At 42.2% G+C, this 13170-nt stretch overlaps 2 protein-coding genes across 2 annotated transcripts in view; both read left to right on the forward strand.

Moving 5' to 3' along the window:
* LOC103369885 (cytosolic phospholipase A2 gamma) overlaps window positions 1–4296 on the forward strand; it is a 17377-nt gene extending 13081 nt beyond the window's left edge. The window contains exons 13-14 of the mRNA XM_008298724.1: window positions 2303–2471; window positions 2808–4296. Coding sequence (XP_008296946.1) covers window positions 2303–2471; window positions 2808–2859 — 221 coding nt within the window. The 3' untranslated portion in view covers window positions 2860–4296. The remainder of the gene's footprint in view (window positions 1–2302; window positions 2472–2807) is intronic.
* A 3325-nt stretch (window positions 4297–7621) lies between these two features.
* The window catches only part of LOC103369886 (carbonic anhydrase-related protein 10-like), a 143084-nt gene continuing 137535 nt past the window's right edge, over window positions 7622–13170 (forward strand). Inside the window, exon 1 of the mRNA XM_008298725.1 lies at window positions 7622–7847. Coding sequence (XP_008296947.1) covers window positions 7787–7847 — 61 coding nt within the window. The 5' untranslated portion in view covers window positions 7622–7786. The remainder of the gene's footprint in view (window positions 7848–13170) is intronic.

Consider the following 13170-nt stretch of genomic DNA (forward strand, 5'->3'; position numbering starts at 1 on the left):
TTGTTTGTAGAGATGCTTTCAACACGATCCATGAGAAAAACATCTTAGGTGTGGTAGGCTGCTACTTGGAAGTTATTGTCGTCGTTTCCCACAGTGAGGTGAATTTTGAAAATGGTAACATGGATAACTGAAGTTTAGGAGAAAGTGTACAGCTAAGCAATGGGAGACTTTTACCCACAATCTACACTATACGTACCATAACCACTCAGCTGTTAGGTTGCCCAGTTAGTTGTTCTTCCAACTTGCAGAAATTGCCTTCAAATAGGACACCAAGGATGATTTGGCGCTTTTATACCTTGTCTGATCAATATTTGTATAATTCTGACATATCATAGCATCATTTTTTAGCAACATGAGTTGGCCGGTTTATCTCTTCGGTTCGGACTAAAATATGTCAACAGCCATTGAATGAATTGCTTTGAAGTTTTGTACAGACATTCATGGGCCCCAGAGGATTAATCCCTTTTCTACAGCACCACCATAAGGGTTTACTTGCCCATCTTGTGAAATGTCTCCATGACTTCAGTATGGATTGGCCATGAAATTTAGCATTCGACATTCTCGGTCCGCTACAGATGAATTGAAACAGCTTTGGTGATCATTGTACCACTGTCACTCCAGTTACAGCGTAAACAAGAGAGAACTGCCTCACACAGCGTTTCCTGATACCAAGCTTCTATTTTAGGCACCATTTGTATTCCTGGCAGTCTTGCTGTTGGCGTACTTGCAGTGTATACAGTCCACATGGTCACAAATTTTGGCCTTCGCACAGACATCCACCGAGCTGTCCACCGGAACCCTCGCGGACGCTAGCAGATGACGACATTTTACCTCCCGTGGACCCCCACTGACCTTTGTAAACCCGTGGACGCAGAAATGATAAATAAACCTCGATACTTACAGGGTGACTGCATTATGAAGAGAAAGATGCACCCTGCCAGTTCACCTAACCCACCTCTTCCTGCTAACTCAGGTAGCAGGTAGCAGGGGTAACATTAGCTTAGCAATGGGGAAAAAAAAAATAGAACAACCAGAGCAATGCCTTCCTGATTTATGTACTGAAAATGGATCAAACTATGGCCACAATTGTGTAGACAATCAAGATAGCAAGAATATATTGTAATTCCAGGTGTAAATGCAAAGACCCAAAAACAAGAAGTAACTATCTAGAAACGGAGCACATGTTGGCCCTGGTGTGAATGGGCCCCTGGTACGACAACAAATAAGACTTTCCGGGGTGCTGTTCTTTCTTTTCTATAGTATCTGTAGAGTGTTTCCCAGAACTGGCACTATTAGAACTGGACCAACATACCAGCTGTTAATTTAGATCAGAAGAAGCCTTGTTGAGAACTCCGTCCTCCCTCTAACTTCTAGCTTTTAACGTGAACTGCAAAATGACCCGCATGTTTTACTATGCTTTTATTGAAATTGTCTGCATTATTTGTTGGTTTGGAAAAGCTTCGGAAGCAAGTCTGTAAGAAAGACAGTAACAACAGCCAGCAAACTGTTGGGAACCGCACTACCCAGCCTAGAATGTATTTACAAAGACCAGGTTATGAACAAGGCCGATACTATTCTGGCGAGAGGCATCCACTTGCCTCCTTCTTTAAACTGTTGCCATCTGCAAGGCGTTATTGCCCTCCTTTGTTAAAGAAAAAAACAGGTCCAAACTGTCCTTTATTCCACAAGCCATCAATTAAAAAAAAATAAAAAATGGACAGGAAATAAGACCCAGCTGGTCTGGCCATAACGTGTGAAATGTGGAGATGTTGTTTAAGAGTGAAATGCCATTTGAGTGTTTTCTGCTGCAAACCAGTTTCCCTACAGAGACAAATAAACGTCTATCTATCTATTGAGGTCCATGAACTGGTATTGATCACTTTACTTGATCCCAAATTAGTTGTCTGAGTAATGCATTAAAGACACTGGATCTGCCATAAATGATCCAGTCACATGCATGTTTCCATTTCTGACCTCCTTATAGCTACATTTCTCCACTCACGGTGCGAGAATGATCTATTAGCTTGAACGCTGGGATGATAATGATGGATGGAATCTCACCATTCATCTTTTCTAAGTCATTGAACAGACTGAGTTGCAGATGTGCCTTAGTTTGGATTTGAATAATACAATCGTGTTAAAATGGGATAACTGTGAAGCTCAAGACCGAGGAGGTGACTTTCAGAAGTCTGCAGTCATGCGGAGCCTCCTCAGTGCTGCAAAGTGAAACTTAATGCGAAGATTCAGAGTATAAGGTGGCAGGTGACCGGAGTCTAAACAGCTCTTCACTGTTTTTCTACAGATGCCGAGGAGTACCAAGCAAGGAAGGAAGAGTACGCCACCTTCCAGCTTCCCTACAACCAGGAGAAGATTGACTTTGTGTTGGAGACGGCGAAAGCCAACATGAAGAACAACAAGGATAAGCTGCTGAGTGAGATGCAGAAGGCTGCTCTCCGCCGACAGAACAAGAAGTAAGGATGGGTGTGAGTGGGAGAGGGGGTGTAAAGTGAGACACAGAGAGGGAGAGATAAAGGAATCAGAGATCATCACGCATCACTGTCAATGTAGGTCAAAGCTGAATCTCACATCTCTTTGCGGCGTGTAATCTGTGAGCTCACTGTGTGTCTCTGTGTGTCTGTAAAAAAAAGAGAGTGATGGATAACAAAAGATCCAGTAACAGGATTTTATGTAATATCTGTGTGTCAGTGTGTGTGAGACTGAGTGAGAGATGTGGACCGCTGATGGATGAATAACTGACTTATCCAAAAAAAACAACTAACATGTCCTCTTTTTCTTTCCTGTTTTAGGAAGTCTGTGGTCCAGCAGAAGCTTCAGTCTTGTTTTTCTGGTTTACTGTGATTCAGCCGTGGCTTCCTTAGCCAGACGCTATCCTCGCTTTACATCATCGCACGCTATCGCAGGAACATGACTTATGCACATCATGTATTTACAGCCCGTCTGTTGACATTCTGATGTCTAATTGTTGCTTTGAATGAAAGCTTTATGTTAAACTGCCAAAGGTATATAGACACCTCTTTACTCAGGGCTTTCATGTTTTTAGAAATTAGCCTGAACAATCATTGAAATATATTAAAAAAAGGACACAAGGAGCTATGATGTGGAGATTTCTCAGACATTAGGGAGCATGATTGTTTAGTAGCAGCAAAAATCCTCATTTTTAGAATTCTTTTGAGTGGAAAAGAAAAAACCAAACACATGTTGACTACAATTGTAACTCATACTGCAATATGAGTCAAAACAATCTGCTTTTTTGAGCATCCCTGCCTAAAAATCGTGCTTCTGATTAATGTAAATCTCCATGTCCAGCAATGCAATGTGCCTATTTCACAGTGACGGTACCCAAACACCAGCTCTATACAGATGTAATTTGCCCACTTCGAGGTGGAAGAACTCGAAACCCATCGAACATGCCGGGGTTGAAATGAAACAACAGAAACAAACATTATTCCCTCGTAAACATTTTAGTAATTTCCAAGCTGCATAATCTGTTTAGCAGCAATTTATAGTCGGAAGTCATCTGCAGCTTGAGAACACAATGAAGGCTTTCCTTTAAAATGATGCTACCTCTGTATAATCAGTGTGACATTTTAGTTTGAAATCAGATTATCAGGCTAACCGGCTGTTGACGTCCGACGTGAACAAATCTGCTGAGTCATGCAAGTCCTTCACTATTCAGCACATATGAGGGTCAAGAGTATGTGTGAGATCGAGCATCAGCATCAGCCAAGTCGAGTTTTTTTGTGAATGGTAATAAGTTTGTAAATCTGTTTAAAGTTACATATTGTTCCATTAGAGAGTGAGAGAATGTGAAAGCTTGTGTCATATCAGGGTAGCAGTATATGTATCAGACTTAAAATGCATTTAACCTGCAAAAATACTATCAGAAAAGAGACAGCCTCCGTTTTTTTTTTTTGGCCAGCGCTAACCTTAATCCTTGCTATTTTTGGTTCATGCACTGTGCAGCAGTGCAAACTGCAAAAGAGCTGCAGAAAGTGGAAAGTACATCAGTAGATCCATCCCATCATACCTCTGAAGCAACTAAACCAATGACAATGAGGCATGATAACAACAGTGCAACGACAAGAAAAAAAAAGAAGAATCTGCCTCTCCAGGCACTTCTGCTGTAGTCTGTTGAAGCAGTTTATCTGATTACATCAGTCCGACGCCGGCTCAGTCGCCGTCCTCTGTTGTTTTATGCTGTAAATGGTTGCATCATGTGTGACAGCATAATCTTTTTGTTTGCATTGCAGCTCAAGAATAAAACATGAAACTTTTTTTTTGTTGTTGTTGTTGTTGAAAATGAGGCAGTGATGAAGCCGGTTTATCCTGTCCTGTTGCTTTCAGATGGCTGCAGGGATTTAATGAACTTATGAAGAAGCTTTTCGTTCAGAACAAAACAGCTGCGAGCAAGAGATACTGTAGGCATCAGTCACTTACAGCACAGACAAATGCACACTCATATACAGACATTTTCCCTTGAACCACATTAAACATACATATTCGAAACCCGTTTAAATGCATTAACTGACCAGAAATAGTTTGTTTATGTTTTTTAAAAAAAAGAAATCTATTCTTGTGGCGCACATCAGATAGAAGATGCAACAGGAGCAGGTATGCGTCTGAGATCTCTGTTCTCAAAGTCCACCATTTTCCACCACAGCAGCTGGCTTTGTGCAGCCTCATTGGAATGAACCTCACACCTGTGAACCGTGTGTTGTGTGCTGCACATCAAACTATGCAAGCGTGACTCCTACAAACGATGGTCCCACACAACTAAACTGTAACAGCAAATGTGCTTTATGGACGAAACTAGATTTCTTTATCTTAACATAATGAGAAAACAGCAACAATTAATGTGATAATCACCTGTTTTATGGTTTCTTATGTTTCGGGAAAGTTGGCAGTCAGGTTTGATGCCAAAAGAAGCACATAGGGACTTGAAAATAACATGTTTTTCCACATGTGAACAAGCTCTTTCTTTAACCTACAACAAAGCCCAGGACCCGTATGTTTTTGTGCCTCCATACATCCCAACCACCCCAGCTTTCAATCAGAGAGGGCAAAACACAGTTTTTCAGCCTGGGTCTTTTACTTCTCATCAGCTAGGCACAATTTTGTACCTAAAATACAGGGTTGAGACATAGCACACAGAAGCAGAATATATTTCAGAGGGCTCATATTTCCCATCAGCCCTGCACATTTCAACATCCCTCTGGAAGGGCTCCTTTAAAGTAATGGAGTCAGTCAGTATGGGTATAGGCCATATAATTCCAAATGTGTTATTTCATGGATGTGATGCCTTCAGTTTTCTGCAGTACAGAAAATAGTCAAAATAAATACAGTGCCCTTATAAAGTATTAACCCCCTTTGGAAGTTTTTCCCCTTTTTATTGGTTTTCAGCATTGATTCATGGTCAATATAATTTGGCCTTTGTTTGGGAGAAGAAGATTGTACATTAAAGATTCCACGTCAAAGAGAAAGCAGATTTTAAATAACTAAAAAAAAAGTACAGTAAACAATAGCACACATTTTCAGGCTCTTCAAATCACAATTCAGTCGGTGCACCTTTGGCTGCAATTATTGCATTAAGGCTGTGTTGTGTATAGGTCTAAATCAGTCATGCACATCTGGACACAGCAATGATACCCCATTATTTTTTGCAAAACTGCTCAACCTCTGTCAGGCTGCATGGTGAGTGAACAGCATGTTTTCAAGTCCACCATCACCACATCATGATACCACCACCACCCATGCTTCACATCATGATGCTGCCACCACCATACTTAACTGTGGGGATGGTGTGTTTGTCATGATGTGCAGTGTTTGGTGTCGAGTCCTCTGGTGAGAAAGCAAAATTTTGTTTTCATCAGACCAAAGAACCCTCTTCTGTGTCTTTAGAGTCTCTTATATGCCTTCTGGTGAACCGAGCTGTGATTTGATATGAACTTTTTTCAGGTTTCTCTTTGCCAGTATCTCATAAAGCTTTGACTGGTGAAGAACAGGCAATAGTTGCTGTATGTCTCTTCCATCTCCTTTAGAGGAGTCATAAGTGTCTTGGTGGCCTCCCTCACTAGTCTCTTTCTTGCCTGGTCACTGTTTTTGAGTACAGCCTGCTTTATGCAGTATTATCCCATTTTCCTTACATTTCTTAATGACAAATTAAACTGTAGGGATAATCAGTGACCTGGAAAGTTTCTTTAACCCCTCCCCTGACTTATGCTTTTTCAGTAACCCTGATTTTTATATATATTTTTTGTCTTTATGGGGTAGTTAGAGCCAGGAGTACTGATTCACCAGTGACTGGACCTTCCAGATCCAGGTGTTTTTACACTACAGACACTTGTCACATGTACTGATCTCCATTTCACTAATTATATGACTTATAGCGCTAATTGGCTACACCTTTTTTGAACTCGGTGACTTTAAAAGGGGTGAATAGTTATGCAATCACTTATTTTACATTTATTATTTTTATTTAATACTTCACATTACTTTGCAGAAATCTGTTTTAACTTTGAATTGTAATTTTTCTCCAAAATCTTGCCAGAAAAGCCAAATTACATGGGCTGCAGAAAGGCAATGAAAGAAATAATCTCGAGAAGGTGTGAATGCTTTTCATAGGCACCGTAAATAAATGAAAACAGTAAAATCTATTAATTGAGTGGGTGTGTTCACTGTTCATACACATCCCCCACAATCCTAATATTATTTTTTTTTGCCAGGGTGTCACATTATTTCCACGCAATGTCACGACCAGTCTTTGTGGAACGCCCCTTCAGCTTTGAATTATAGATAGTAACCCAAAGCCAACGCCAGAGGCCGCACAGCCTCCACTGCAGAGAGTCACAGCGTGTTTATGTAGGTCAGTACAACCAGGCGTTCACCAAGGCCATCTGCATACAACAATCTGCAGCCACAGTTGGTTACTTTGCGACTGTGTCATTGTATTTTTGGAAACAAAAATGTGTCACTGTGATGGGTGATTTCTTTCATGTGTCTGCTTCACACAGCCAGAATGCCATTTTTTCCTCTCTCTCTCTCTCTGTTTTTGAAATGTTAGATATGAATAAAACAGTTAAATTTGATAGTGTGCATTTAGTTGATGCACAAACTCCCACTCGGTTTAACTTTCCATAACCCAAATGTGACTTTTTACGCACTTTGATTGGTTTGCAAATAATATGAACTGCAGGTTTTTCCTTGCTGATCTTGTCTTCAGTTAAACTAAAAAGCACGTTTTCCTATTTTTTTGTTGTTGTTGTTGCTCAAAAGAAACAGTTCTGACATCACATTATATCACGAATGTTGTTTCTCTCTGTCAGTCCGTGCGCTCTCGGCGCGCTTTGCGTCGTCAGTGAAGTTGCCTGATCCGCTGCAGACGAGCAGCGCGCCGCAAACATCCACCCGCTCCAAAGAGAACAAGACAAGAAGATCATGCATCATGAGCGGATTTCACAGCTGAGATTTCTTCAGGGTGGATACACTGAGAGATACATGTGAGACAAACTGTGGTAGAATAGGAAAAAGAACAAGAAAGAAGACAGAAATGTTGTGTGAGCACCAAACCGGGAAGGGAAGCAGGACGACGCTGTGAGAACGGATCTCTCTCCTGCGAGGCTTCAAACCACCTCAGCGCTCCACGGGAGGAGAGGGACGGGGATAACCGAAGAAGAGGAGGGGGGTAAAAATGCTCAAAGTTTGGCCGTGTCGTGTCCAAGTGCGACCCCGCAACAGCTGCAGAAAATGAGCATCATTTAAACGAAGGATGCATGTCGTTTGGGATATATCTCTGATTGTGCAAACATATATCATCTGCACTTCATCAGGTAAGGAGGCAAAGGGAACTCTCATCCTTGGAAACATCACAGAAATATCAGGGGGGGCAAATAAAATCTAGCTTATGGAAATGTCTCAGTAGAATTGTTGTAGAAGCTGCAGATTTATTGTGTAATTATTCTAATGACTTCCATAGTTGTCATTTGGGACGCTGATAAAAGCAGCATATTTACCTGTCAGTCAGATGAATCACTGCCTACTGGTTTGTGTGTTCTTTACAGTATTCATGAGTCAACAGGCTCTTTGCATAGAGACATACTGTAACACATCAGTCGCTGATGAGAGTGAGACCACTGAAACAGCCTGCTTCAGAACTCCCACATCAGAACACACAGCACTTTGATCACACGCAGCATATTATAGTAGTAGTATCCCACAGTACATACAGTGCGCCAGTCGTAGTCACGCTGAATCTAAATAGTTCATGAATATCACTGTCAGTGTGTCAAAGAGCTCATACGGCACCGGCCCTGTCAGTGAGGCAACCGTCCATTTAGCCAAGATTCCCACAGCGACTTCCTACTCATCGCCGCCGAAGCTGCCAACCTCAGCTCCTTAACAAAAACGTGAGAGTTTAGACTGCTGATGGTGATATTTTCATACTGATATGCAGATATGAGAAGAGAAGCACACTCTCATCTCTCGCTAACTGAGTCACCACGCTCCAATAATAAGGAGGGAATCTCTGAAACCATTAGAATTCATTAAGACAGTGCAGATACAGACAGAAAACATGCTGGAGTTGTGTGTGTTTCTCTGTTTTATTATCCAATAATGCAGCAGTTCTCTCAATCCAAAGCAATCTTCTCCTGCGGGAGACAATAAAGTAACCTTAACCTCATTCATATGCATTTTAACCTTTGCACCGACGGGATAGCTCAGTGTCAGATGTTTCAAAAAGGCTGCTGTCACTTGTGTGGCTGCGGTATCAGTCTTAAAGGGGCACTGCAGTGATTTAGGGTTTCACTTCCATCATGGTGACAAACTACGGAGCGAAACGATGAAGAAAAAAGAAGTGAAGATTGAAGCATTACAGGCTGTGACAGCTCAACGATTACCTGGAAAGTTCCAAAGAAACCGCAGCCTACGATTCCCATAATGCAACTGCACGTCAGTTTTTCATCACACCCTCCTCTCCTGGTGCACATTTTTCAATTTCCAAACACCTCATGATTCTGTTACACCCAACCAAAATGCACAGCGATGATGTCATCCACGACGCCGGATGACGTCATCAGGAGGATTTTCCCAGAAAACATATACGGCTTCACGTGGCGGCGTGCTTTGCTCCTCGCAGAGGGACTTTGGTGAAGATGGCTGACGAAGAGCAACCCTGTTTTACTTTGAGCCACTTCGCACCAAGTTTCTGACACGCCAGATGTCCAATCATTGGTGAGCCAGATTGTTGATTGGATAGGAGTTAATCAGGCATCTGACTGAACTTGAAATGACAACCAAACTGGCAGAAAATCATCCATTTGGTCTTTAAAACATGCCAAGTCAGTATCTTCCTGGCTTAACCGACAGAGCTCTAGCTAAAAAAAAAAAAAAACGTGGCTAATTGAAGCGTGCAGTACATGCTGATGTTGATGTGATAACGTCGAAGCTTTTATTTACAGTGTGTGGCGAGTGAGATAATGAAGGTATTACAACAAAATATCATCGCCTGCCAAAATCAGCAAAGGTGCTTCTCTCATGTTGGGTGTTTTCAGATCTGAGGAGTCATTATAATGTGGAGTTTATCCTCTGTCAGTGTGGAGATAAGCAGGTCAGTAGAGTTGATAAAGATAAGTAATGATAACAGGCCATTTAATGGGCTGCTAACAGGTGAAGAATGTGAGTTGTTCTTGTGATAGACTGGAAGCCTTTTGATTCAGCTCAGTGGTCAACTGCAGTCTTGTTCTTACTGGTAACATGTCTGCTTCTGAAATGGTGCAACACAAACTCCACCACACATATGTACCTGTCACTTCCCGGCGGCTCTGTTTTAATTGTGCTGCTGCTGCTGCTGCTGCTGCCAGGCAGGTTGGTGCCAACCTGAAGGGTTGGAAGGTAGCGGAGCTACAGCCCAGTTAGTGGCAGCCTGAGGCCAGAAACACACAGGAGACAAAGTGCAAAGTAAAATGGGTACCACGGGAGGCTGGAGACGCCCCGCAGGGAATCACAGCATGCATCACACATGAGCGAGTCTTCATTTGGCCCTGCGCTGAAAACTTCATCACAAGTTCATGCAGTTTTGTGGGAAATCGTCAACAGACCAATTTGGAGTAGAAACCAGCAGCAGCTGATCAAACGGAACAGTAACTTGTATTTACCACTGACATCATTGAAGTTCTTGGACTGTTTGACTTTTTAAAACATTTTCTTATTTAAAGTTTATTAACTGCTGAGGTTTGATGAGAAAAAACAACCATGTTTTCAGAGGAAGCCTCTCCAGGATGGCAGCCGTAGACACAGACTAAACCCGATACTAAAACCCAGGTGGCATGTGTAAAGGTTTAAATAAAATTAATAGACAAAACAGATGTATTGCACCAGCTGTAATCGCTAACAACGGTCTAGCTTTTAGCTTATATATGCATGCACACAAACAGAAACACATTTTATGCTTCAAGTGTTTGCAGTACATTTTATAGGAAGATCAAATTTCCCTCAAAGAGCAACCAGTAGGATGGAAACCCAAGCGAAACTGGATCTGACATGTCTACATATGTGTTACAGTAACATTCAGGGTCATTAGTCTCTCCACAAAAAAACCAGAGCTTGAAAAACGAGAGACGAGGGAGAGCAGTCCAGGTAGATCAAGTTATCAATAAGAAGCAAAGCCCCTTTACAGCAGTTTTGACACGAAAGAGATTCAAAATGTATATTAATACTCCTGTGATGGATCACAGCTTCATAATTATGAACCTGCAGGGTGTCAAAGAGACCAGGAACGGGCAATGACAAGGAGAAATAATGGCCATCAGTGAGAAATTAATTAGCGGTGTGAGGAGAAGCGGTGGGGAACAGGGCAGGTGTCTTGGTGAGTGACCGCAATGACAGCTAGCGTTGTGTTATATAAGAGTACTGCGAAGTCATATATTAGGTGATATAACCAAACTAGTATTGTCTGTTTAATACTGATGTAGTGCTCTGGACATGCAGCCTCCTGGTGTAGCTGCACTTGTGGACTAGACGTCACATGGGGCCGAGCGGACCACGAGGGTTTTTGTTGAGTAGAATCTCAACCGGCGCAGCTGTGTGCACCGAAAGAACCGCACCAGCTATCAGTCCCTCATGGTCCTGGCTTAGACATCCCACCTGAACTCCATTGTTTTTTTTTTTTCCAGAAACATAATCCTCCCGCCGGAAACGTGCGCCACAGAGGGTTGTTTTTGTACTGATGCAGCAGTAAAGTCTCTTCACCTGCACAAAACGCACCAAGGCATGAAATCCGGCTTGGTTGTTGGGTAGAAGTGTAGAGCTGATGTCCTGACATGCTTGAGTTCAGTAATTCAGCGTGATGAAAAATCGTGAAATGTATGGTAATTGGCAAGAAAGAGCAACTTTTTAAATCACCACCTTCTACCAAAAATACTCAAAAGAGCTGTGCTCAAAAGGTCTTTTTCCTCTGAAATTCTGTCTTTATGTTCACAAAAATACATAAAATCACGCACTAACCTTTCAAACAAGCCTTTCCAAGAAATATTAAGATAAAAATGTAGGAAAAAAACTCCACAGGCAGGTTGCTCTTTAATGTTAGCACACATGCTGGTTGAACTTCTCATCTGCTGCAGATGTGGTAGCAAGAAGGGTTTGTCACATGCTTTTGCTTATGACCAATCATTTGTGGTGCGCTCATGGTGACATCCACCTCCTTTCAGCCTCACTGACCCTCTGCTCCCCTGACGCCTGCCTCCCAACACCCGAGGCCTCGTCCTTCCCCGTGTGTCCACCAGGTGTCCTCAGGGCTTCCTGTCCACTTCCTGTCAGCTGACCCCGCCCTCCCTGCACACCTGCCCCTTGTTCCCTCAATTAGCCCCACAGAGCAGCAGCTGCTGTCAGAGTTCTCTGTTTGTTCCTGCTCCCTTTTCCTGCCTCGGTTCAGACTGCCTGCATGATGCTGAGCTGTAAGCCTGTTTACTGACCATTTTTCAAGAGAACTGCCTTGAATTCAGCCTCTGACAACCCCCCGACAGAATTTTAAACAGTTAGCGAGCTTCATTGTAATTTTCACCCCCCAACAATTAAGTGCTGATCTGCTGTTTGTGATATGAGCTTTAAAGGATGCATGTGGAAGATTTTTTTTTTGTTTAACTGCATGACCTTAAAGTAATGCCATTTTGTAATTCAGCTTTGAATAGCGCAAATCACAGCCCAACTCTACTTATAACAGGGTCGACATGTTTGATATCTAACTGGGAGTTTCATGAAGGGTTTTTTTTTCTCGTGTTTTTATTGGACAGACTGGAGTTTTGGCACCAAGTTAACCAAAGTTAGCTACTAGCTGCTTGTTTAAAACTTAAAATGTCTCAAAACCATTATTAAAAAAACAAAACTGTTTATACCACTGATCAACAAAAGCAAAGCAACAGCTAATTTAACGTTATGCTAGGGGGCGGGCAGTGTAGTCAAAAGATCACATGACGGCCTTTTGGGGTACCATCATGATCTAAAAACTGAATTGCAATTGAACTGATTTGATTCATCACATGGTAAATTGTGCGTATTGTTTCCGGCATACAAAGCCTGCACACTTGCTAAAACTAACTACTAACCAGCCAACTTACAAAAGCCTGCATTCTGTTTTTTTTGCTCTAATTTTCCTCTAAATGTTTCACCGCTGATCCGTAACTCCGCCGCTTTAATGCTTGTTGAGTTTTCACCCCATAAGACTGGCTGGATAATTGGTATCAACCCGCCGCTGAGCTCCTATCTGAGACCACACAGTCACCGAATGATGCTCAACTTCTTTACTCGGGAGAGAGACATTAACATGATTACGGAGAGTTATTTGCTGCACACTGCGGCGGCGGTGACTGAAATTAAGGAAGGGAACATCGGAATGGCCTCCTGTTAAGCTGCAACGTTTGTGGATAAACATAATAACTCCGAGAACATACTGCCAGTAAATTGCTACCTTCAAACGTTGAAGACCGAAATAGCTGTTGCAATAATGAGAGCTTTGGCAGGAACGAATGCACCGTACTGTAAATCAAGCTTAATTGGTGATCAAATTTATTAATGTGCAAAGTGAAGCAATTTAAAAAGAAACCAGGAATATAGCTCCAATACGGCGGAGAACGTTTGCATCGTCTGTGGCTTCTGCTA

The sequence above is a fragment of the Stegastes partitus genome, unplaced genomic scaffold, assembly GCF_000690725.1.
Source record: "Stegastes partitus isolate 25-593 unplaced genomic scaffold, Stegastes_partitus-1.0.2 Scaffold1345, whole genome shotgun sequence".
Lineage (NCBI taxonomy): Eukaryota > Metazoa > Chordata > Actinopteri > Pomacentridae > Stegastes > Stegastes partitus.